General features: G+C 47.1%; 1 protein-coding gene across 2 annotated transcripts in view; it reads left to right on the plus strand.

The window, feature by feature from the left end:
* Positions 1 to 6,427: 6,427 nt before the first annotated feature.
* Positions 6,428 to 21,083, plus strand: part of LOC311105157 (serine/threonine-protein phosphatase 2A 55 kDa regulatory subunit B gamma isoform) — a 47,730-nt gene continuing 33,074 nt past the window's right edge. The window contains exon 1 of one of the 2 annotated variants that reach the window (XM_084147203.1): positions 6,428 to 6,813. In XM_084147203.1, coding sequence (XP_084003329.1) covers positions 6,741 to 6,813 — 73 coding nt within the window. In that variant the 5' untranslated portion in view covers positions 6,428 to 6,740. The remainder of the gene's footprint in view (positions 6,814 to 21,083) is intronic. The other variant, XM_084147202.1, reaches the window with a different exon arrangement.

Here is a 21,083-nt window from a genome sequence, read left to right on the forward strand (position 1 = left end):
GGACGATCAGCTGTCCGTCCTGTCTCCCTGTAGCGCTGTCTTAGGCGTCTCACAGTACGGACATTGCAATTTATTGCCCTGGCCACATCTGCAGTCCTCATGCCTCCTTGCAGCATGCCTAAGGCACGTTCACGCAGATGAGCAGGGACCCTGGGCATCTTTCTTTTGGTGTTTTTCAGAGTCAGTAGAAAGGCCTCTTTAGTGTCCTAAGTTTTCATAACTGTGACCTTAATTGCCTACAGTCTGTAAGCTGTTAGTGTCTTAACGACCGTTCCACAGGTGCATGTTCATTAATTGTTTATGGGTCATTGAACAAGCATGGGAAACAGTGTTTAAACCCTTTACAATGAAGATCTGTGAAGTTATTTGGATTTTTACGAATGATCTTTGAAAGACAGGGTCCTGAAAATGGGACGTTTCTTTTTTTGCTGAGTTTATAACAACTGTTTTCATAGATGTTGTTACACTTGGTGTCTTCTCTGCCTCAGGCTGCTTGTTCAATTCTCCAGAAAACTATTCTGCTGCCTCTCCCCCGCCCAAGGTTCCCTTCCATCACCATTTCCCCCCTTAGCAGTAAAATTAAATAAATATGTCACGCACCAAACCCCTGTGTGTGTGTCAGAGAGCGAGACTGAGACAGACAGCAGTGGGTGTTAGAGGTTTATTGTCGCCCAAGGCTGCTCGTAATCTGCTCTACCGTCTGGTCCCCAGGGTCCATGTTTTCATTTAGGTTGCCATTACTGATTGTACTGAATCCTGCCTTTAGGGGATTACAGTGCTGTCTCTAGCTGAAGGCATTGTGTTTATCCATCTACCAGACTGTACTTAAGCACTCAATGTGCTAATGGAGTGTGGTGCCAGGAAAATAACTTCTCACTCAACTTCAACAAAACAAAGGAGATGATCGTGGACTTCAGGAAACAGCAGAGGGTGCACCCCCCTATCCACATCGACGGGACCACAGTGGAGAAGGTGGAAAGCTTCAAGTTCCTTGGCGTACACATCACTGACAAACTGAGATGGTCCACCCACGCAGACAGTGTGGGGAAGAAGGCGCAACAGAGCTTCTTCAACCTCAGGAGGCTGAAGAAATTTGGCTTGGCACCTAAAACCCTCACAAACTTTTACAGATGCACAATTAAGAGCATCCTGTCGGCCTGTATCACAGCCTGGTACGGCAACTGCACCGCCCACAACCGCAGGGTTTTTCAGAGGGTGGTGCTGTCTGCCGAACGCATTACCGGGGGCAAACTTCCCGCCCTCCAAGACACCTACAGCACCCGATGTCACAGGAAGGCCAAAAACGATCATCAAGGACAACAACCACCCGAGCCACTGCCTGTTCACCCCGCTATCATCCAGAAGGCGAGGTCAGTACAGGTGCATAAAAACTGGGACATAGAGAATGAAAAAAAGATTATATCTCAAGGCCATCAGACTGCTAAGTAGCCATCACTAGCACATTAGAGGCTGCTGCTGCCAATTGAAATCACTGGCCACTTTAATAATGTTTACATATCTTGCACTACTCATCTCATATGTATATACTTTATTCTATTCTATAATATTCTACTGTATCTTAGTCCATGCCGCTCTGTCATTGCTTGTCCATACAGTGGGGGGAAAAAAGTATCCAATTGTGCAAGTTCTCCCACTTAAAAAGATGAGAGAGGCCTGTAATTTTCATCATAGGTACACGTCAACTATGACAGACAAATTGAGAAAAAAACATCCTGAAAATCACATTGTAGGATTTTTAATGAATTTATTTGCAAATTATGGTGGAAAATAAGTATTTGGTCACCTACAAACAAGCAAGATTTCTGGCTCTCACAGACCTGTAACTTCTTCTTTAAGAGGCTTCTCTGTCCTCCACTCGTTACCTGTATTAATGGCACCTGTTTGAACTTGTTACCAGTATAAAAGACACCTGTCCACAACCTCAAACAGTCACACTCCAAACTCCACTATGGCCAAGACCAAAGAGCTGTCAAAGGACACCAGAAACAAAATTGTAGACCTGCACCAGGCTGGGAAGACTGAATCTGCAATAGGTAAGCAGCTTGGTATGAAGAAATCAACTGTGGGAGCAATTATTAGGAAATGGAAGACATACAAGACCACTGATAATCTCCCTCGATCTGGGGCTCCACGCAAGATCTCACCCCGTGGGGTCAAAATGATCACAAGAACGGTGAGCAAAAATCCCAGAACCACACGGGGGGACCTAGTGAATGACCTGCAGAGAGCTGGGACCAAAGTAACAAAGCCTACCATCAGTAACACACTACGCCGCCAGGGACTCAAATCCTGCAGTGCCAGACGTGTCCCCCTGCTTAAGCCAGTACATGTCCAGGCTCGTCTGAAGTTTGCTAGAGTGCATTTGGATGATCCATAAGAGGATTGGGAGAATGTCATATGGTCAGATGAAACCAAAATATAACTTTTTGGTAAAAACTCAACTCGTCGTGTTTGGAGGACAAAGAATGCTGAGTTGCATCCAAAGAACACCATACCTACTGTGAAGCATGGGGGTGGAAACATCATGCTTTGGGGCTGTTTTTCTGCAAAGGGACCAGGACGACTGATCCGTGTAAAGGAAAGAATGAATGGGGCCATGTATCGTGAGATTTTGAGTGAAAACCTCCTTCCATCAGCAAGGGCATTGAAGATGAAACGTGGCTGGGTCTTTCAGCATGACAATGATCCCAAACACACCGCCCGGGCAACGAATGAGTTGCGTCGTAAGAAGCATTTCAAGGTCCTGGAGTGGCCTAGCCAGTCTCCAGATCTCAACCCCATAGAAAATCTTTGGAGGGAGTTGAAAGCCCCAAAACATCACTGCTCTAGAGGAGATCTGCATGGAGGAATGGGCCAAAATACCAGCAACAGTGTGTGAAAACCTTGTGAAGACTTACAGAAAACGTTTGACCTGTGTCATTGCCAACAAAGGGTATACAACAAATTATTGAGAAACTTTTGTTATTGACAAAATACTTATTTTCCACCATCATTTGCAAATAGATTCATAAAAAATCCTACAATGTGATTTTCTAGATATTTTTTTCTCATTTTGTCTGTCATAGATGACGTGTACCTATGATGAAAATTACAGGCCTCTCTCATCTTTTTAAGTGGGAGAACTTGCACAATTGGTGGCTGACTAAATACTTTTTTCCCCCCACTGTATATGTATTCTTAAATTCCATTCCTTACTAGATTTGTGTGTATTTAGGTATATGAAATTGTTAGATAACTGCACAGTCGGAGCTAGAAGCACAAGCATTTCGCTACACCCGCAATAACATCTGCTAAACACGTGTATGTGACAAATACAATTTAATTTTATTTGATTTAATGGTGTCAGCGGATGCTGGTTTAAAACTTTCATCACTGGCCTCCCGAGTGGCGCAGCGGTCTAAGGCACTATATTGCGGTGCTAGAGGCGTCACTACAGACCCGGGTTCGATCCCGAGGGGGCTTTACTTGGCTCATCGCGCTCTAGCGACTCCTTGTGACGGGCCGGGCGCCTGCAGGCTGACCTCGGTCATCAGTTGAACGGTGTTTCCTCCAACACATTGGTGTGGCTGACTTCCGGTTAAGCGGGCGGGTGTTAAGAAGCACGGTTTGGCGTGTTATGTTTCGGAGGACGCATGGCTCGACCTTCGCCTCCCGAGCCCGTTGGGGAGTTGCAGCGATGAGACAAGATCGATATTTGGGAGAAAAGGGGTCAAATAAGAAAATATATACAAAAAACTATCTTGTAAGCCCTTTTGTGTCTGTGGAAATGTGGATTTTGACGTTGTGAACCATCTTTTACTGTACAGCATTCTAAATACCAGAGCATTCTATCACTGTCCTCACACAACTGTGGATTTATCTATGAGATTTATAACAATTTATAACCCACATCAACCCAGTGTGTATGGAAGGGGTGAGACCATGCACTGACTAGGCTGGTGTGTAGCATATTCCCCCTTTGTGAAAAACATGGAAAAAAGAATGATGGAAATATAATTACAGTGAATGTGCTTCCGGTTGGGAAGAGGAATGCCAGGATGGAGTGGGAGTTCATTATCCCAGCGCTCTGGAGTTCCTGTGTATTCCGAGTGGCTCTTTGCTCTGTGGGTTGCTAGGCAACTCTGTGGCTGAGCGGAGCAGAGTGTTCTGGAGTGGAGTGGGGATTGGATGAGGGAAGAACACCGGGTCACTTAGAACAGACCGTCACCAACAGCATCAGGCTCTCTGATTGGACCGTTTGGTGATCATGATAAATGATAGTGCTAGACCAGGGTTTCCCAAACTCATCAAGCGTTGATTATTTCAATCAACTGTGTAGTGCTAGGACAGGACCGAGTTTGGGAAACCAAGTGCTAGACCATTATCATGGTGTTTGCTTTATGTGAGAAAGTTAGTATGTCTAGCAATATTCAACCTGTAGACTGTCTATGAATAATGCTTTTTGTGATGTGAGATTCTAATTAATTATCAGTGATTCATAAAACAACAGTTTATCATCAAATCATCCCATCATATATTTTAATTGTTTATTAAAACCGGGGATTCATGTTGAGGTTTATGTATCAGTTGAGGGTTGAACTTTGGCAATGCTGTCTGGACTGGTTCCAACAACATCAGTCTGTTCATTGACTCTTCCTCTGATCCATCCAACCCCCCCTTACCAGTCTATCCCTTAGGGAGGATATTCCCTGTAGTTTGGGACACCATGGCTCCATCTCAATAGTCTAAAATGTCTTCCTCTCCTTGTCTTGTTCCCTTAATCTGTACTGCCATGAACCAACTGGAGTGGTGGAATTGAATGCCTGGCAGATATAGTCCCACCACGTTGCTGTCACCTCCTCTGCCTTTACAGATCAGTGCAGATGAAGGGGAGAGGAAGCCACATCAGACTATTGAGATGCGCTCTGTGCCTTGGGTCCAACCTAGTGGCTGCGTTCCAGCATCGCCAAGGCAACAGGCACAGTCTGTGGGCAAGCCTTCACGGCTGAGTGGCGGTGTCGTTGTGGGATACAAGGCCCGAGGTCTAACCCTCTCGTCTGCAGCCAGGGTCAGGGATGGCAGCCCATGAAGGACATACTGCGCTGGAGTGGATGATGATCGAGCTGGATTGTGGGAAGGATATGAAAGGTGTGTGTGTTTGAGATGATAGATATTGCTCATGGATATTAAAATGTTTAAGTGGGATGGCAAGACTGTATGGTAGTGGGTTATCTTAGTTTAGTTATTTTAGTTATCAAGTGGGTTATCTTAGTTTCATGAGGTGTGTGGGGGGCTGTATTGGTTGTGGGGGTTGTAGCTGTGTTTAGGGGGGTGGGATGGTGGTGAAAGCTGATGATTGGGGGTTGTAGCTGTGTTTAGGGTGGTGGGATGGTGGTGAAAGCTGATGATTGGGGGTTGTAGCTGTGTTTAGGGTGGTGGGATGGTGGTGAAAGCTGATGATTGGGGGTTGTAGCTGATAAACAGGCCTTATGTTCCCTGTTTGGGGTTAAAACCTAATGGTATTGGGCCAGAAGCAGAGATGGAACCAAATATCACTGGGACTTCCATGCTCTCTGCCCTCCATTTTCAACCCCCCCCCTCCTCCTCTCTTTCACCCTCCATCCCCATCTCACTCCACCTCTCTTTACCTCTCTCTCCTCGACCCCCCCCTTTCTGATTCTACGTGTGTTATAGTTTGTAATAATGTGTGTGAATGGAAGATAGAGTAGTCAGGCCTCCAGGTAAATCCTCCAGTTCATACTTCACATCTGCTGTATTTCATTCACTGAACTGGTACAATATAACAGCCCTTCCTCTCTCCTCTCATCCTCCATCCCACTCTTTTCCCACTGCTTCTCTCTCTATTTCCTCCATCCCCCACTATCTCTCTCCTCACCTCTTTTTCTCCCATCCATCCATCCATCCATTCCCCGCTCCCTCTTTTTAATTCTCTCTCTCTCTCCCTCTTGTCTCTAATCAGTTGCAGTCAGTGGCCATGCAGATTGCAGCTTGTCTCTGATTGGCTTAGCTGGGAGGAGTCTATTCTGATGTGTCACACACGTACCACATCAGCAGGATAGAACCTCCCTCCCTCCCAAACCCTCCCTCCCTCCATCCCTCCATTCCCCTCTCTCGCTACCACTCTCTCTCCCTCACACACACACACAGACATGCTTTCACACACACACATACGCCAGAGCTGACTCTGCAGCAGAAAAACAGGCTGACAGAATTTCATCCCGACTGTAGCGACAGAGAAGGACTCCATCGGCTGTGAGAGAGAAGGACTGTCTTCATGGATGCTCGGTCGAGGAGTACCTGACCAGAGGCAATGGGCTGTGTGTGTTAATGTGTTAGGTCTCTCTGTGTGTGTGTGTGTGTGTGTGTGAGAGAGAGAGCACCCCAGCAGGAGAAGCAGCACTGCAGATACTGACTGAGTCCGGGGCTCGGTTCAACACCTCCTCCTCCCCTCCCCCTTGGAGCATCGACGGAGAAACGAAGATCCATCGCTCTCAACCTCTGTGTGTGTGTCATTGAATGTGTGTTTGTGTAAGAGCTGCTGTGTCATTCACTGCTCTGCCTGCGTATCCGTGTCGTCGGCCCTCTCCCTGTCCCAGAATGATTCATTCTGCGCCCCTGTGCTGAGGAGGCGTTGGGCAGTATGGACCCTGCGCTGGCCGGGACCCCCCCCACGGATCTAAGCTGCCCCCCTGGGACGGGCGCACACCGCACCCCTGCTGATGGGCGAGGACACTGACACCACCCGAACACTGAACCACAGCTTCCTCCGAGACCACAACTATGTGACTGAAGGTAAGAGAGGACAAGGGTTGTGTGTGTGGGGCGGCAGGTAGTATAGTGGTTAAGGCCATTAACCGAAAGGTTTGGGCCATTAACCGAAAGGTTGCTGGTTCAAAACCCCGAGCCGACTAGGTGAAAAAAATCTGTTAATGTGCCCTTGAGCAAAGCACTTAACCTTAATTTCTCTGGATAAGAGCATCTGCTAAATGACTTAAAGTATGTATGCTCTACGACTGTTTATGTAAGTGTATGTGTGTTTTCTCTCTCTCACAATCTCTTTGCTCATAGGGTAGATCTATAATCTCTCATAAGAGGATCCTGAATCTTTCACAGGAGTTAGTCAGCACAGTCAGTTAGTCAGTACAGTCAGCTACAGTCAGTTAGTCAGTTAGTCAGTTACAGTCAGTTAGTCATTACAGTCAGTTAGTCATTACAGTCAGTTAGTCAGTATAGTCAATGACAGTCAGTTAGTTAGTACAGTCAGTTACAGTCAGATAGTCAGTGCAGTTAGTCAGTTAGTCAGTACAGTCTGTTAGTCAGTACGGTCAGTTACAGTCAGTTAGTCAGTATAGTCAGTACAGTCAGTTAGTCAGTACAGTCAGATAGTAGACCTCAATACACCACTCCTCTCTCTGCTCTCTTTTCTCTTGTACTAATCTCTTCTAAATACCCCTTTTCACTATATTCTCTCTTCTCTCCTGTCAGTCGGCTCAGTCCTCTATGCTTTAGCTCTGATCCCTCCTCTCTCCTGTCATCCCTCTATCCTTTAGCTCTAATCTCTCCTTTCCCCTGTCATCCCTCTGTCCTTTAGCTCTGATCTCTCCTCTTCCCTGTCATCCCTCTATCAATTAGCTCTGATCTTTCTCATGTCATCCCTCTATCATTTAGCTCTGATCTCTCCTCTCTCCTGTCATCCCTCTATCCTTTAGCTCTGATATCTCCTCTCTCCTGTCATCCCTCTATCCTTTAGTTCTGATCTCTCCTCTCTCCTGTCATCCCTCTATCCTTTAGTTCTGATCTTTCTCCTTTCTCTCTCTCCTGTCATCCCTCTATCCTTTAGCTCTGATCTCTCCTATCATCCCTCTATCATTTAGCTCTGATCTCTCCTCTCTCTCTCCTGTCATCCCTCTATCCTTTAGCTCTGATCTCTCCTCTCTCTCTCCTGTCATCCCTCTATCCTTTAGCTTTGATCTCTCCTCTCTCTCCTGTCATCCCTCTATCCTTTAGCTTTAATCTCTCTTCTCTCTCTCCTGTCATCCCTCTATCCTTTAGCTCTCATCTCTCTCCTCTCTCTTTCTCCTGTCATCCCTCTATCCTTTAGATATTATCTCTCCTCTCTCTCCTGTCATCCCTCTATCCTTTAGCTCTGATCTCTCCTCTCTCTCTCCTGTAATCCCTCTATCCTTTAGCTCTGATCTCGCTCTCTTGTCATCCCTCTATCCTTTAGCTCTGATCTCTCCTCTCTCTCTCCTGTAATCCCTCTATCCTTTAGCTCTGATCTCTCTCTCTTGTCATTCCTCTATCCTTTAGCGTTGATCTCTCTCCTCTCTCTCTCCTGTCATCCCTCTATCCGTTAGCTTTGATCTCTCCTCTCTCTCTCCTGTGATCCTTCTATCCTTTAGCTCTGATCTCTCTCCTCTCTCTCTCTCTCCTGTAAACCCTCTATCCTTTAGCTCTGATCTCTCTTCTCTCTCTTCCCTGTCATCCCTCTATCCTGTTGCTCTGATCTCTCCTCTCTCTCACCTGTCATCTCTCTATCCTTTAGCTCTGATCTCTCCTCTCTCTCTCACCTGTCATCTCTCTATCCTTTAGCTCTGATCTCTCCTCTCTCTCTCTCCTGTCATCCCTTTATCCTTTAGCTCTGATCTCTCCTCTCTCTCACTCCTGTCAAACCTCTATCAGTTAGCTTTGATCTCACCTCTGTCTCTCATGTCATCCCTCTATCCTTTAGCTCTGATCTCTCTCCTCTCTCTCTCTCTCTCTCTCTCTCCTGTCATCCCTCTATCCTTTAGCTCTGATCTCTCCCCTCTCTCTCCTGTCATCCCTCTATCATTTAGCTCTGATCTCTCTCCTGTCATCCCTCTGTCTTTTAGCTCTGATCTCTCCTCTCTCTCTCCTGTCATCCCTCTATCATTTAGCTCTGATCTCTCTTCCTGTCATCCCTCTATCCTTTAGCTCTGATCTCTCTCCTCTCCTCTCTCCTGTCACCCTCTATCCTTTAGGTCTGATCTTTTCCTGTCATCCCTCTATCCTTTAGCTCTGATCTCTCCTCTCTCCTGTCACCCCTCTATCCTTTAGCTCTGATATCTCCTCTCTCCTGTCAACCCTCTATCCTTTAGTTCTGATCTCTCTCCTTTCTCTCTCTCCTGTCATCCTTCTATCCTTTAGCTCTGATCTCTCCTCTCTCTCTCCTGTCATCCCTCTATCCTTTAGCTCTGATCTCTCCTCTCTCTCTCCTGTCATCCCTCTATCCTTTAGCTTTGATCTCTCCTCTCTCTCCTGTCATCCCTCTATCCTTTAGCTTTAATCTCTCTTCTCTCTCTCCTGTCATCCCTCTATCCTTTAGCTCTCATCTCTCTCCTCTCTCTTTCCCCTGTCATCCCTCTATCCTTTAGATATTATCTCTCCTCTCTCTCCTGTCATCCCTCTATCCTTTAGCTCTGATCTCTCCTCTCTCTCTCCTGTAATCCCTCTATCCTTTAGCTCTGATCTCTCTCTCTTGTCATCCCTCTATCCTTTAGCGTTGATCTCTCTCCTCTCTCTCTCCTGTCATCCCTCTATCCGTTAGCTTTGATCTCTCCTCTCTCTCTCCTGTGATCCTTCTATCCTTTAGCTCTGATCTCTCTCCTCTCTCTCTCTCTCCTGTAAACCCTCTATCCTTTAGCTCTGATCTCTCTTCTCTCTCTTCCCTGTCATCCCTCTATTCTGTTGCTCTGATCTCTCCTCTCTCTCACCTGTCATCCCTCTATCCTTTAGCTCTGATCTCTCCTCTCTCTCTCTACTGTCATCCCTCTATCCTTTAGCTCTGATCTCTCCTCTTTCCTGTCATCCCTTTATCCTTTAGCTCTGATCTCTCCTCTCTCTCACTCCTGTCAAAACTCTATCAGTTAGCTTTGATCTCACCTCTGTCTCTGCTGTCATCCCTCTATCATTTAGCTCTGATCTCTCTCCTCTCTCTCTCTCTCTCTCTCTCTCCTGTCATCCCTCTATCCTTTAGCTCTGATCTCTCCTCTCTCTCTTTCCTGTCATCCCTCTATCCTGTTGCTCTGATCTCTCCTCACTCTCTCCTGTCATCCCTCTATCATTTAGCTCTGATCTCTCCCCTCTCTCTCCTGTCATCCCTCTATCATTTAGCTCTGATCTCTCTCCTGTCATCCCTCTGTCTTTTAGCTCTGATCTCTCCTCTCTCTCTCCTGTCATCCCTCTATCATTTAGCTCTGATCTCTCTCCTGTCATCCCTCTATCCTTTAGCTCTGATCTCTCCTCTCTCTCCTGTCATCCTTCTATCCTTTAGCTCTTATCTCTCCTGTCATCTCACTATCCTTTAGCTCTGATCTCTCTCCTCTCCTCTCTCCTGTCACCCTCTATCCTTTAGGTCTGATCTTTTCCTGTCATCCCTCTATCCTTTAGCTCTGATCTCTCCTCTCTCCTGTCACCCCTCTATCCTTTAGCTCTGATATCTCCTCTCTCCTGTCACCCCTCTATCCTTTAGTTCTGATATCTCCTCTCTCCTGTCATCCTTCTATCCTTTAGCTCTGATCTCTCCTATCTCTTTCCTGTCATCCTTCTATCCTTTAGCTCTGATCTCTCCTCTCTCTCTCCTGTCATCCTCTATCATTTAGCTCTGATCTCTCCTCTCTCTCTCCTGTCAACCCTCTATCCTTTAGCTTTGATCTCTCCTCTCTCTCTCCTGTCATCCCTCTATCCTTTAGATTTGATCTCTCCTCTCTCTCTCCTGTCATCCCTCTATCCTTTAGCTCTGATCTCTCATTTCTCTCTCCTGTCATCCCTCTATCCTTTAGCTCTAATCTCACTCCTCACTCTCTCCTGTCATCCCTCTATCCTTTAGCTCTGATCTCTCTCCTCTCTCTCTCTCCTGTCATCCCTCTATCCTTTAGCTCTGATCTCTCCTCTCTCCTGTCATCCCTTCATCCTTTAGCTCTGATCTCTCCTCTCTCTCCTGTCATCCCTCTATCCTTTAGCTCTGATCTCTCTCCCCTCTCTCTCTCTCTCTCTCTCTCGCTCTCTCTCTCTCTCTCTCTCTCTCTCTCTCCTGTCATCCCTCTATCCTTTAGCTCTGACCTCTCCTCTCTCTCTTTCCTGTCATCCCTCTATCCTGTTGCTCTGATCTCTCCTCACTCTCTCCTGTCATCCCTCTATCCGTTAACTCTGATCTCTCCCCTCTCTCTTTCCTGTCATCCCTCTATCCTGTTGCTCTGATCTCTCCTCACTCTCTCCTGTCATCCCTCTATCCGTTAACTCTGATCTCTCCCCTCTCTCACCTGTCATCCCTCTATCATTTAGCTCTGATCTCTCTCCTGTCATCCCTATGTATTTTAGCTCTGATCTCTCCTCTCTCTCTCCTGTCATCCCTCTATCATTTAGCTCTGATCTCTCTCCTGTCATCCCTCTATCCTTTAGCTCTGATCTCTCCTCTCTCTCCTGTCATCCTTCTATCCTTTAGCTCTGATCTCTCTCCTCTCGCTCCTGTCATCCCTCTATCCTTTAGCTCTGAACTCTCCTCTCTCTCTCCTGTCATCCCTCTATCCTTTAGCTTTGATCTCTCCCCTCTCTCTCCTGTCATCCCTCTATCCTTTAGCTCTGATCTCTCTCCTCTCTCTCTCTCCTGTCATCCCTCTATCCTTTAGCTCTGATCTCTCCTCTCTCTCTCCTGTCATCCCTCTATCTTGTTGCTCTTATCTCTCCTCTCTCTCCTGTCATCCCTCTATCCTTTAGCTCTGATCTCTCCCCTCTCTCTCCTGTCATCCCTCTATCCTTTAGCTCTGATCTCTCTCCTGTCATCCCTCTATCCTTTAGCTCTGATCTCTCCTCTCTCTCGCCTGTCATCCCTCTATCCTTTAGCTCTGATCTCTCACTTGTCATCCCTCTGTCCTTTAGCTCTGATCTCTCCTCTCTCTCCTGTCATCCTTCTATCCTTTAGCTCTTATCTCTCTCCTGTCATCCCTCTATCCTTTAGCTCTGATCTCTCCTCTCTCTCCTGTCATCCCTCTATCCTCTAGCTCTGATCTCTCTCCTCTCTCTCTCCTGTCATCCCTCTATCCTTTAGCTCTGATCTCTCCTCTCACCTGTCATCCCTCTATCCTTTAGTTCTGATCTCTCTCCTTTCTGTCTCTCCTGTCATCCTTCTATCCTTTAGCTCTGATCTCTCCTCTCTCTCCTGTCATCCCTCTATCCTTTTGCTCTGATCTCTCCTCTCTCTCTCCTGTCATCTCTCTATCCTTTAGCTCTCATCTCTCCTCTCTCTCTCCTCTCATCCCTCTATCCTTTAGCTCTGATCTCTCCTCTCTCTCCTGTCATCCTTCTATCCTTTAGCTCTTATCTCTCCTGTCATCCCTCTATCCTTTAGGTCTGGTCTTCTCCTGTAATCCCTTTATCCTTTAGCTCTGATCTCTCCTCTCTCCTGTCATCCCTCTATCCTTTAGCTCTGATATCTCCTCTCTCCTGTCATCCCTCTATCCTTTATTTCCGATCTCTCTCCTTTCTCTCTCTCCTGTCATCCTTCTATCCTTTAGCTCTGATCTCTCCTATCTCTTTCCTGTCATCCCTCTATTCTTTAGCTCTGATCTCTCCTCTCTCTCCTGTCATCCTCTATCCTTTAGCTCTGATCTCTCCTCTCTCTCTCTCCTGTCATCCCTCTATCCTTTAGCTTTGATCTCTCTCTCACCTGTCATCCCTCTATCCTTTAGATTTGATCCCTCCTCTCTCTCTCCTGTCATCCCTCTATCCTTTAGCTCTGATCTCCCCCCTCTCTCTCCTGTCATCCCTCTATCCTTTAGCTCTGATCTATCCTCTCTCTCGCCTGTCATCCCTCTATCCTTTAGCTCTGATCTCTCTCCTCTCTCTCTCTCCTGTCATCCCTCTATCCTTTAGCTCTGATCTCTCCTCTCTTTCCTGTCATCCCTCTATCCTTTAGCTCTGATCTCTCCCCTCTCTCTCCTGTCATCCCTCTATCTTTTAGCTCTTATCTCTCCTGTCATCCCTCTATCCTTTAGCTCTGATCTCTCTACTCTCACTCCTGTCATCCCTCTATCCTTTAGCTCTGAACTCTCCTCTCTCTCTCCTGTCATCCCTCTATCCTTTAGCTTTGATCTCTCCCCTCTCTCCTGTCATCCCTCTATCCTTTAGCTCTGATCTCTCTCCTCTCTCTCTCTCTCTCCTGTCATCCCTCTATCCTTTAGCTCTGATCTCTCCTCTCTCTCTCCTGTCATCCCTCTATCCTTTTGCTCTGATCTCTCCTCTCTCTCTCCTGTCATCCCTCTATCCTTTAGCTCTGATCTCTCCCCTCTCTCTCCTGTCATCCCTCTATCCTTTAGCTCTGATCTCTCTCCTGTCATCCCTCTATCCTTTAGCTCTGATCTCTCCTCTCTCTCGCCTGTCATCCCTCTATCCTTTAGCTCTGATCTCTCACCTGTCATCCCTCTATCCTTTAGCTATGATCTCTCCTCTCTCTCTTGTCATCCTTCTATCCTTTAGCTCTTATCTCTCTCCTGTAATCCCTCTATCCTTTAGCTCTTATCTCTCGCCTGTCATCCCTCTATCCTTTAATTCTGATCTCTCCTCTCACTCCTGTCATCCCTCTATCCTCTAGCTCTGATCTCTCTCCTCTCTCTCCTGTCATCCCTCTATCCTTTAGCTCTGATCTCTCCTCTCTCCTGTCATCCCTCTATCCTTTAGTTCTGATCTCTCTCCTTTCTCTCTCTCCTGTCATCCTTCTATCCTTTAGCTCTGATCTCTCCTCTCTCTCTCCTGTCATCCCTCTATCCTTTAGCTCTCATCTCTCCTCTCTCTCCTGTCATCCCTCTATCCTTTAGCTCTATCTCCAGTCTCTCCTGTCATCCCTCTATCCTTTAGCTCTGATATCTCTCCCCTCTGTCTCCTGTCATCCCTCTATCCTTTAGCTCTGATCTCTCTCCTGTCATCCCTCTATCCTTTAGCTCTGATCTCTCCTCTCTCTCGCCTGTCATCCCTCTATCCTTTAGCTCTGATCTCTCACCTGTCATCCCTCTATCCTTTAGCTATGATCTCTCATCTCTCTCTTGTCATCCTTCTATCCTTTAGCTCTTATCTCTCTCCTGTAATCCCTCTATCCTTTAGCTCTTATCTCTCGCCTGTCATCCCTCTATCCTTTAGCTCTGATCTCTCCTCTCACTCCTGTCATCCCTCTATCCTCTAGCTCTGATCTCTCTCCTCTCTCTCCTGTCATCCCTCTATCCTTTAGCTCTGATCTCTCCTCTCTCCTGTCATCCCTCTATCCTTTAGTTCTGATCTCTCTCCTTTCTCTCTCTCCTGTCATCCTTCTATCCTTTAGCTCTGATCTCTCCTCTCTCTCTCCTGTCATCCCTCTATCCTTTAGCTCTCATCTCTCCTCTCTCTCCTGTCATCCCTCTATCCTTTAGCTCTATCTCCTCTCTCTCTCCTGTCATCCCTCTATCCTTTAGCTTTGATCTCTCCCCTCTCTCCTGTCATCCCTCTATCCTTTAGCTCTGATCTCTCTCCTCTCTCTCTGTCTCTCCTGTCATCCCTCTATCCTTTAGCTCTGATCTCTCCTCTCTCTCTCCTGTCATCCCTCTATCCTTTTGCTCTGATCTCTCCTCTCTCTCTCCTGTCATCCCTCTATCCTTTAGCTCTGATCTCTCCCCTCTCTCTCCTGTCATCCCTCTATCCTTTAGCTCTGATCTCTCTCCTGTCATCCCTCTATCCTTTAGCTCTGATCTCTCCTCTCTCTCGCCTGTCATCCCTCTATCCTTTAGCTCTGATCTCTCACCTGTCATCCCTCTATCCTTTAGCTATGATCTCTCCTCTCTCTCTTGTCATCCTTCTATCCTTTAGCTCTTATCTCTCTCCTGTAATCCCTCTATCCTTTAGCTCTTATCTCTCGCCTGTCATCCCTCTATCCTTTAGCTCTGATCTCTCCTCTCACTCCTGTCATCCCTCTATCCTCTAGCTCTGATCTCTCTCCTCTCTCTCCTGTCATCCCTCTATCCTTTAGCTCTGATCTCTCCTCTCTCCTGTCATCCCTCTATCCTTTAGTTCTGATCTCTCTCCTTTCTCTCTCTCCTGTCATCCTTCTATCCTTTAGCTCTGATCTCTCCTCTCTCTCTCCTGTCATCCCTCTATCCTTTAGCTCTCATCTCTCCTCTCTCTCCTGTCATCCCTCTATCCTTTAGCTCTATCTCCTCTCTCTCCTGTCATCCCTCTATCCTTTAGCTCTGATCTCTCCCCTCTCTCCTGTCATCCCTCTATCCTTTAGCTCTGATCTCTCTCCTCTCTCTCTCTCTCTCCTGTCATCCCTCTATCCTTTAGCTCTGATCTCTCCTCTCTCTCTCCTGTCATCCCTCTATCCTTTAGCTCTGAATTCTCCTCTCTCTCTCCTGTCATCCCTCTATCCTTTAGCTTTGATCTCTCCCCTCTCTCCTGTCATCCCTCTATCCTTTTGCTCTGATCTCTCCTCTCTCTCTCCTGTCATCTCTCTATCCTTTAGCTCTCATCTCTCCTCTCTCTCTCCTCTCATCCCTCTATCCTTTAGCTCTGATCTCTCCTCTCTCTCCTGTCATCCTTCTATCCTTTAGCTCTTATCTCTCCTGTCATCCCTCTATCCTTTAGCTCTGATCTCTCTCCTCTCTCTCTCTCTCTCCTGTCATCCCTCTATCCTTTAGCTCTGATCTCTCCTCTCTCTCTCCTGTCATCCCTCTATCCTTTAGCTCTGAATTCTCCTCTCTCTCTCCTGTCATCCCTCTATCCTTTAGCTTTGATCTCTCCTCTCTCTCCTGTCATCCCTCTATCCTTTTGCTCTGATCTCTCCTCTCTCTCTCCTGTCATCTCTCTATCCTTTAGCTCTCATCTCTCCTCTCTCTCTCCTCTCATCCCTCTATCATTTAGCTCTGATCTCTCCTCTCTCTCCTGTCATCCTTCTATCCTTTAGCTCTTATCTCTCCTGTCATCCCTCTATCCTTTAGGTCTGGTCTTCTCCTGTAATCCCTTTATCCTTTAGCTCTGATCTCTCCTCTCTCCTGTCATCCCTCTATCCTTTAGCTCTGATATCTCCTCTCTCCTGTCATCCCTCTATCCTTTATTTCCGATCTCTCTCCTTTCTCTCTCTCCTGTCATCCTTCTATCCTTTAGCTCTGATCTCTCCTATCTCTTTCCTGTCATCCCTCTATTCTTTAGCTCTGATCTCTCCTCTCTCTCCTGTCATCCTCTATCCTTTAGCTCTGATCTCTCCTCTCTCTCTCTCCTGTCATCCCTCTATCCTTTAGCTTTGATCTCTCTCTCACCTGTCATCCCTCTATCCTTTAGATTTGATCCCTCCTCTCTCTCTCCTGTCATCCCTCTATCCTTTAGCTCTGATCTCCCCCCTCTCTCTCCTGTCATCCCTCTATCCTTTAGCTCTGATCTATCCTCTCTCTCGCCTGTCATCCCTCTATCCTTTAGCTCTGATCTCTCTCCTCTCTCTCTCTCCTGTCATCCCTCTATCCTTTAGCTCTGATCTCTCCTCTCTTTCCTGTCATCCCTCTATCCTTTAGCTCTGATCTCTCCCCTCTCTCTCCTGTCATCCCTCTATCTTTTAGCTCTTATCTCTCCTGTCATCCCTCTATCCTTTAGCTCTGATCTCTCTACTCTCACTCCTGTCATCCCTCTATCCTTTAGCTCTGAACTCTCCTCTCTCTCTCCTGTCATCCCTCTATCCTTTAGCTTTGATCTCTCCCCTCTCTCCTGTCATCCCTCTATCCTTTAGCTCTGATCTCTCTCCTCTCTCTCTCTCTCTCCTGTCATCCCTCTATCCTTTAGCTCTGATCTCTCCTCTCTCTCTCCTGTCATCCCTCTATCCTTTTGCTCTGATCTCTCCTCTCTCTCTCCTGTCATCCCTCTATCCTTTAGCTCTGATCTCTCCCCTCTCTCTCCTGTCATCCCTCTATCCTTTAGCTCTGATCTCTCTCCTGTCATCCCTCTATCCTTTAGCTCTGATCTCTCCTCTCTCTCGCCTGTCATCCCTCTATCCTTTAGCTCTGATCTCTCACCTGTCATCCCTCTATCCTTTAGCTATGATCTCTCCTCTCTCTCTTGTCATCCTTCTATCCTTTAGCTCTTATCTCTCTCCTGTAATCCCTCTATCCTTTAGCTCTTATCTCTCGCCTGTCATCCCTCTATCCTTTAATTCTGATCTCTCCTCTCACTCCTGTCATCCCTCTATCCTCTAGCTCTGATCTCTCTCCTCTCTCTCCTCTCTCTCCTGTCATCCCTCTATCCTTTAGCTCTGATCTCTCCTCTCTCCTGTCATCCCTCTATCCTTTAGTTCTGATCTCTCTCCTTTCTCTCTCTCCTGTCATCCTTCTATCCTTTAGCTCTGATCTCTCCTCTCTCTCTCCTGTCATCCCTCTATCCTTTAGCTCTCATCTCTCCTCTCTCTCCTGTCATCCCTCTATCCTTTAGCTCTATCTCCTCTCTCTCCTGTCATCCCTCTATCCTTTAGCTCTGATATCTCTCCCCTCTGTCTCCTGTCATCCCTCTATCCTTTAGCTCTGATCTCTCTCCTGTCATCCCTCTATCCTTTAGCTCTGATCTCTCCTCTCTCTCTCGCCTGTCATCCCTCTATCCTTTAGCTCTGATCTCTCACCTGTCATCCCTCTATCCTTTAGCTATGATCTCTCCTCTCTCTCTTGTCATCCTTCTATCCTTTAGCTCTTATCTCTCTCCTGTAATCCCTCTATCCTTTAGCTCTTATCTCTCGCCTGTCATCCCTCTATCCTTTAGCTCTGATCTCTCCTCTCACTCCTGTCATCCCTCTATCCTCTAGCTCTGATCTCTCTCCTCTCTCTCCTGTCATCCCTCTATCCTTTAGCTCTGATCTCTCCTCTCTCCTGTCATCCCTCTATCCTTTAGTTCTGATCTCTCTCCTTTCTCTCTCTCCTGTCATCCTTCTATCCTTTAGCTCTGATCTCTCCTCTCTCTCTCCTGTCATCCCTCTATCCTTTAGCTCTCATCTCTCCTCTCTCTCCTGTCATCCCTCTATCCTTTAGCTCTATCTCCTCTCTCTCTCCTGTCATCCCTCTATCCTTTAGCTTTGATCTCTCCCCTCTCTCCTGTCATCCCTCTATCCTTTAGCTCTGATCTCTCTCCTCTCTCTCTGTCTCTCCTGTCATCCCTCTATCCTTTAGCTCTGATCTCTCCTCTCTCTCTCCTGTCATCCCTCTATCCTTTTGCTCTGATCTCTCCTCTCTCTCTCCTGTCATCCCTCTATCCTTTAGCTCTGATCTCTCCCCTCTCTCTCCTGTCATCCCTCTATCCTTTAGCTCTGATCTCTCTCCTGTCATCCCTCTATCCTTTAGCTCTGATCTCTCCTCTCTCTCGCCTGTAATCCCTCTATCCTTTAGCTCTGATCTCTCACCTGTCATCCCTCTATCCTTTAGCTATGATCTCTCCTCTCTCTCTTGTCATCCTTCTATCCTTTAGCTCTTATCTCTCTCCTGTAATCCCTCTATCCTTTAGCTCTTATCTCTCGCCTGTCATCCCTCTATCCTTTAGCTCTGATCTCTCCTCTCACTCCTGTCATCCCTCTATCCTCTAGCTCTGATCTCTCTCCTCTCTCTCCTGTCATCCCTCTATCCTTTAGCTCTGATCTCTCCTCTCTCCTGTCATCCCTCTATCCTTTAGTTCTGATCTCTCTCCTTTCTCTCTCTCCTGTCATCCTTCTATCCTTTAGCTCTGATCTCTCCTCTCTCTCTCCTGTCATCCCTCTATCCTTTAGCTCTCATCTCTCCTCTCTCTCCTGTCATCCCTCTATCCTTTAGCTCTATCTCCTCTCTCTCCTGTCATCCCTCTATCCTTTAGCTCTGATCTCTCCCCTCTCTCCTGTCATCCCTCTATCCTTTAGCTCTGATCTCTCTCCTCTCTCTCTCTCTCTCCTGTCATCCCTCTATCCTTTAGCTCTGATCTCTCCTCTCTCTCTCCTGTCATCCCTCTATCCTTTAGTTCTGAATTCTCCTCTCTCTCTCCTGTCATCCCTCTATCCTTTAGCTTTGATCTCTCCCCTCTCTCCTGTCATCCCTCTATCCTTTAGCTCTGATCTCTCTCCTCTCTCTCTCTCTCTCCTGTCATCCCTCTATCCTTTAGCTCTGATCTCTCCTCTCTCTCTCCTGTCATCCCTCTATCCTTTAGCTCTGAACTCTCCTCTCTCTCTCCTGTCATCCCTCTATCCTTTAGCTTTGATCTCTCCCCTCTCTCCTGTCATCCCTCTATCCTTTAGCTCTGATCTCTCTCCTCTCTCTCTCTCTCTCCTGTCATCCCTCTATCCTTTAGCTCTGATCTCTCCTCTCTCTCTCCTGTCATCCCTCTATCCTTTTGCTCTGATCTCTCCTCTCTCTCTCCTGTCATCCCTCTATCCTTTAGCTCTGATCTCTCCCCTCTCTCTCCTGTCATCCCTCTATCTTTTAGCTCTTATCTCTCCTGTCATCCCTCTATCCTTTAGCTCTGATCTCTCTCCTCTCACTCCTGTCATCCCTCTATCCTTTAGCTCTGAACTCTCCTCTCTCTTTCCTGTCATCCCTCTATCCTTTAGCTTTGATCTCTCCCCTCTCTCCTGTCATCCCTCTATCCTTTAGCTCTGATCTCTCTCCTCTCTCTCTCTCTCTCCTGTCATCCCTCTATCCTTTAGCTCTGATCTCTCCTCTCTCTCTCCTGTCATCCCTCTATCCTTTTGCTCTGATCTCTCCTCTCTCTCTCCTGTCATCCCTCTATCCTTTAGCTCTGATCTCTCCCCTCTCTCTCCTGTCATCCCTCTATCCTTTAGCTCTGATCTCTCTCCTGTCATCCCTCTATCCTTTAGCTCTGATCTCTCCTCTCTCTCGCCTGTCATCCCTCTATCCTTTAGCTCTGATCTCTCACCTGTCATCCCTCTATCCTTTAGCTATGATTCTCCTCTCTCTCTTGTCATCCTTCTATCCTTTAGCTCTTATCTCTCTCCTGTAATCCCTCTATCCTTTAGCTCTTATCTCTCGCCTGTCATCCCTCTATCCTTTAGCTCTGATCTCTCCTCTCACTCCTGTCATCCCTCTATCCTCTAGCTCTGATCTCTCTCCTCTCTCTCCTGTCATCCCTCTATCCTTTAGCTCTGATCTCTCCTCTCTCCTGTCATCCCTCTATCCTTTAGTTCTGATCTCTCTCCTTTCTCTCTCTCCTGTCATCCTTCTATCCTTTAGCTCTGATCTCTCCTCTCTCTCTCCTGTCATCCCTCTATCCTTTAGCTCTCATCTCTCCTCTCTCTCCTGTCATCCCTCTATCCTTTAGCTCTATCTCCTCTCTCTCCTGTCATCCCTCTATCCTTTAGCTCTGATATCTCTCCCCTCTGTCTCCTGTCATCCCTCTATCCTTTAGCTCTGATCTCTCTCCTGTCATCCCTCTATCCTTTAGCTCTGATCTCTCCTCTCTCTCGCCTGTCATCCCTCTATCCTTTAGCTCTGATCTCTCACCTGTCATCCCTCTATCCTTTAGCTATGATCTCTCCTCTCTCTCTTGTCATCCTTCTATCCTTTAGCTCTTATCTCTCTCCTGTAATCCCTCTATCCTTTAGCTCTTATCTCTCGCCTGTCATCCCTCTATCCTTTAGCTCTGATCTCTCCTCTCACTCCTGTCATCCCTCTATCCTCTAGCTCTGATCTCTCTCCTCTCTCTCCTGTCATCCCTCTATCCTTTAGCTCTGATCTCTCCTCTCTCCTGTCATCCCTCTATCCTTTAGTTCTGATCTCTCTCTTTCTCTCTCTCCTGTCATCCTTCTATCCTTTAGCTCTGATCTCTCCTCTCTCTCTCCTGTCATCCCTCTATCCTTTAGCTCTCATCTCTCCTCTCTCTCCTGTCATCCCTCTATCCTTTAGCTCTATCTCCTCTCTCTCTCCTGTCATCCCTCTATCATTTAGCTTTGATCTCTCCCCTCTCTCCTGTCATCCCTCTATCCTTTAGCTCTGATCTCTCTCCTCTCCTCTCTGTCTCTCCTGTCATCCCTCTATCCTTTAGCTCTGATCTCTCCTCTCTCTCTCCTGTCATCCCTC

This window comes from Coregonus lavaretus (assembly GCF_964263955.1).
Source record: "Coregonus lavaretus genome assembly, chromosome: 29".
In the NCBI taxonomy this organism is placed as follows: domain Eukaryota; kingdom Metazoa; phylum Chordata; class Actinopteri; order Salmoniformes; family Salmonidae; genus Coregonus; species Coregonus lavaretus.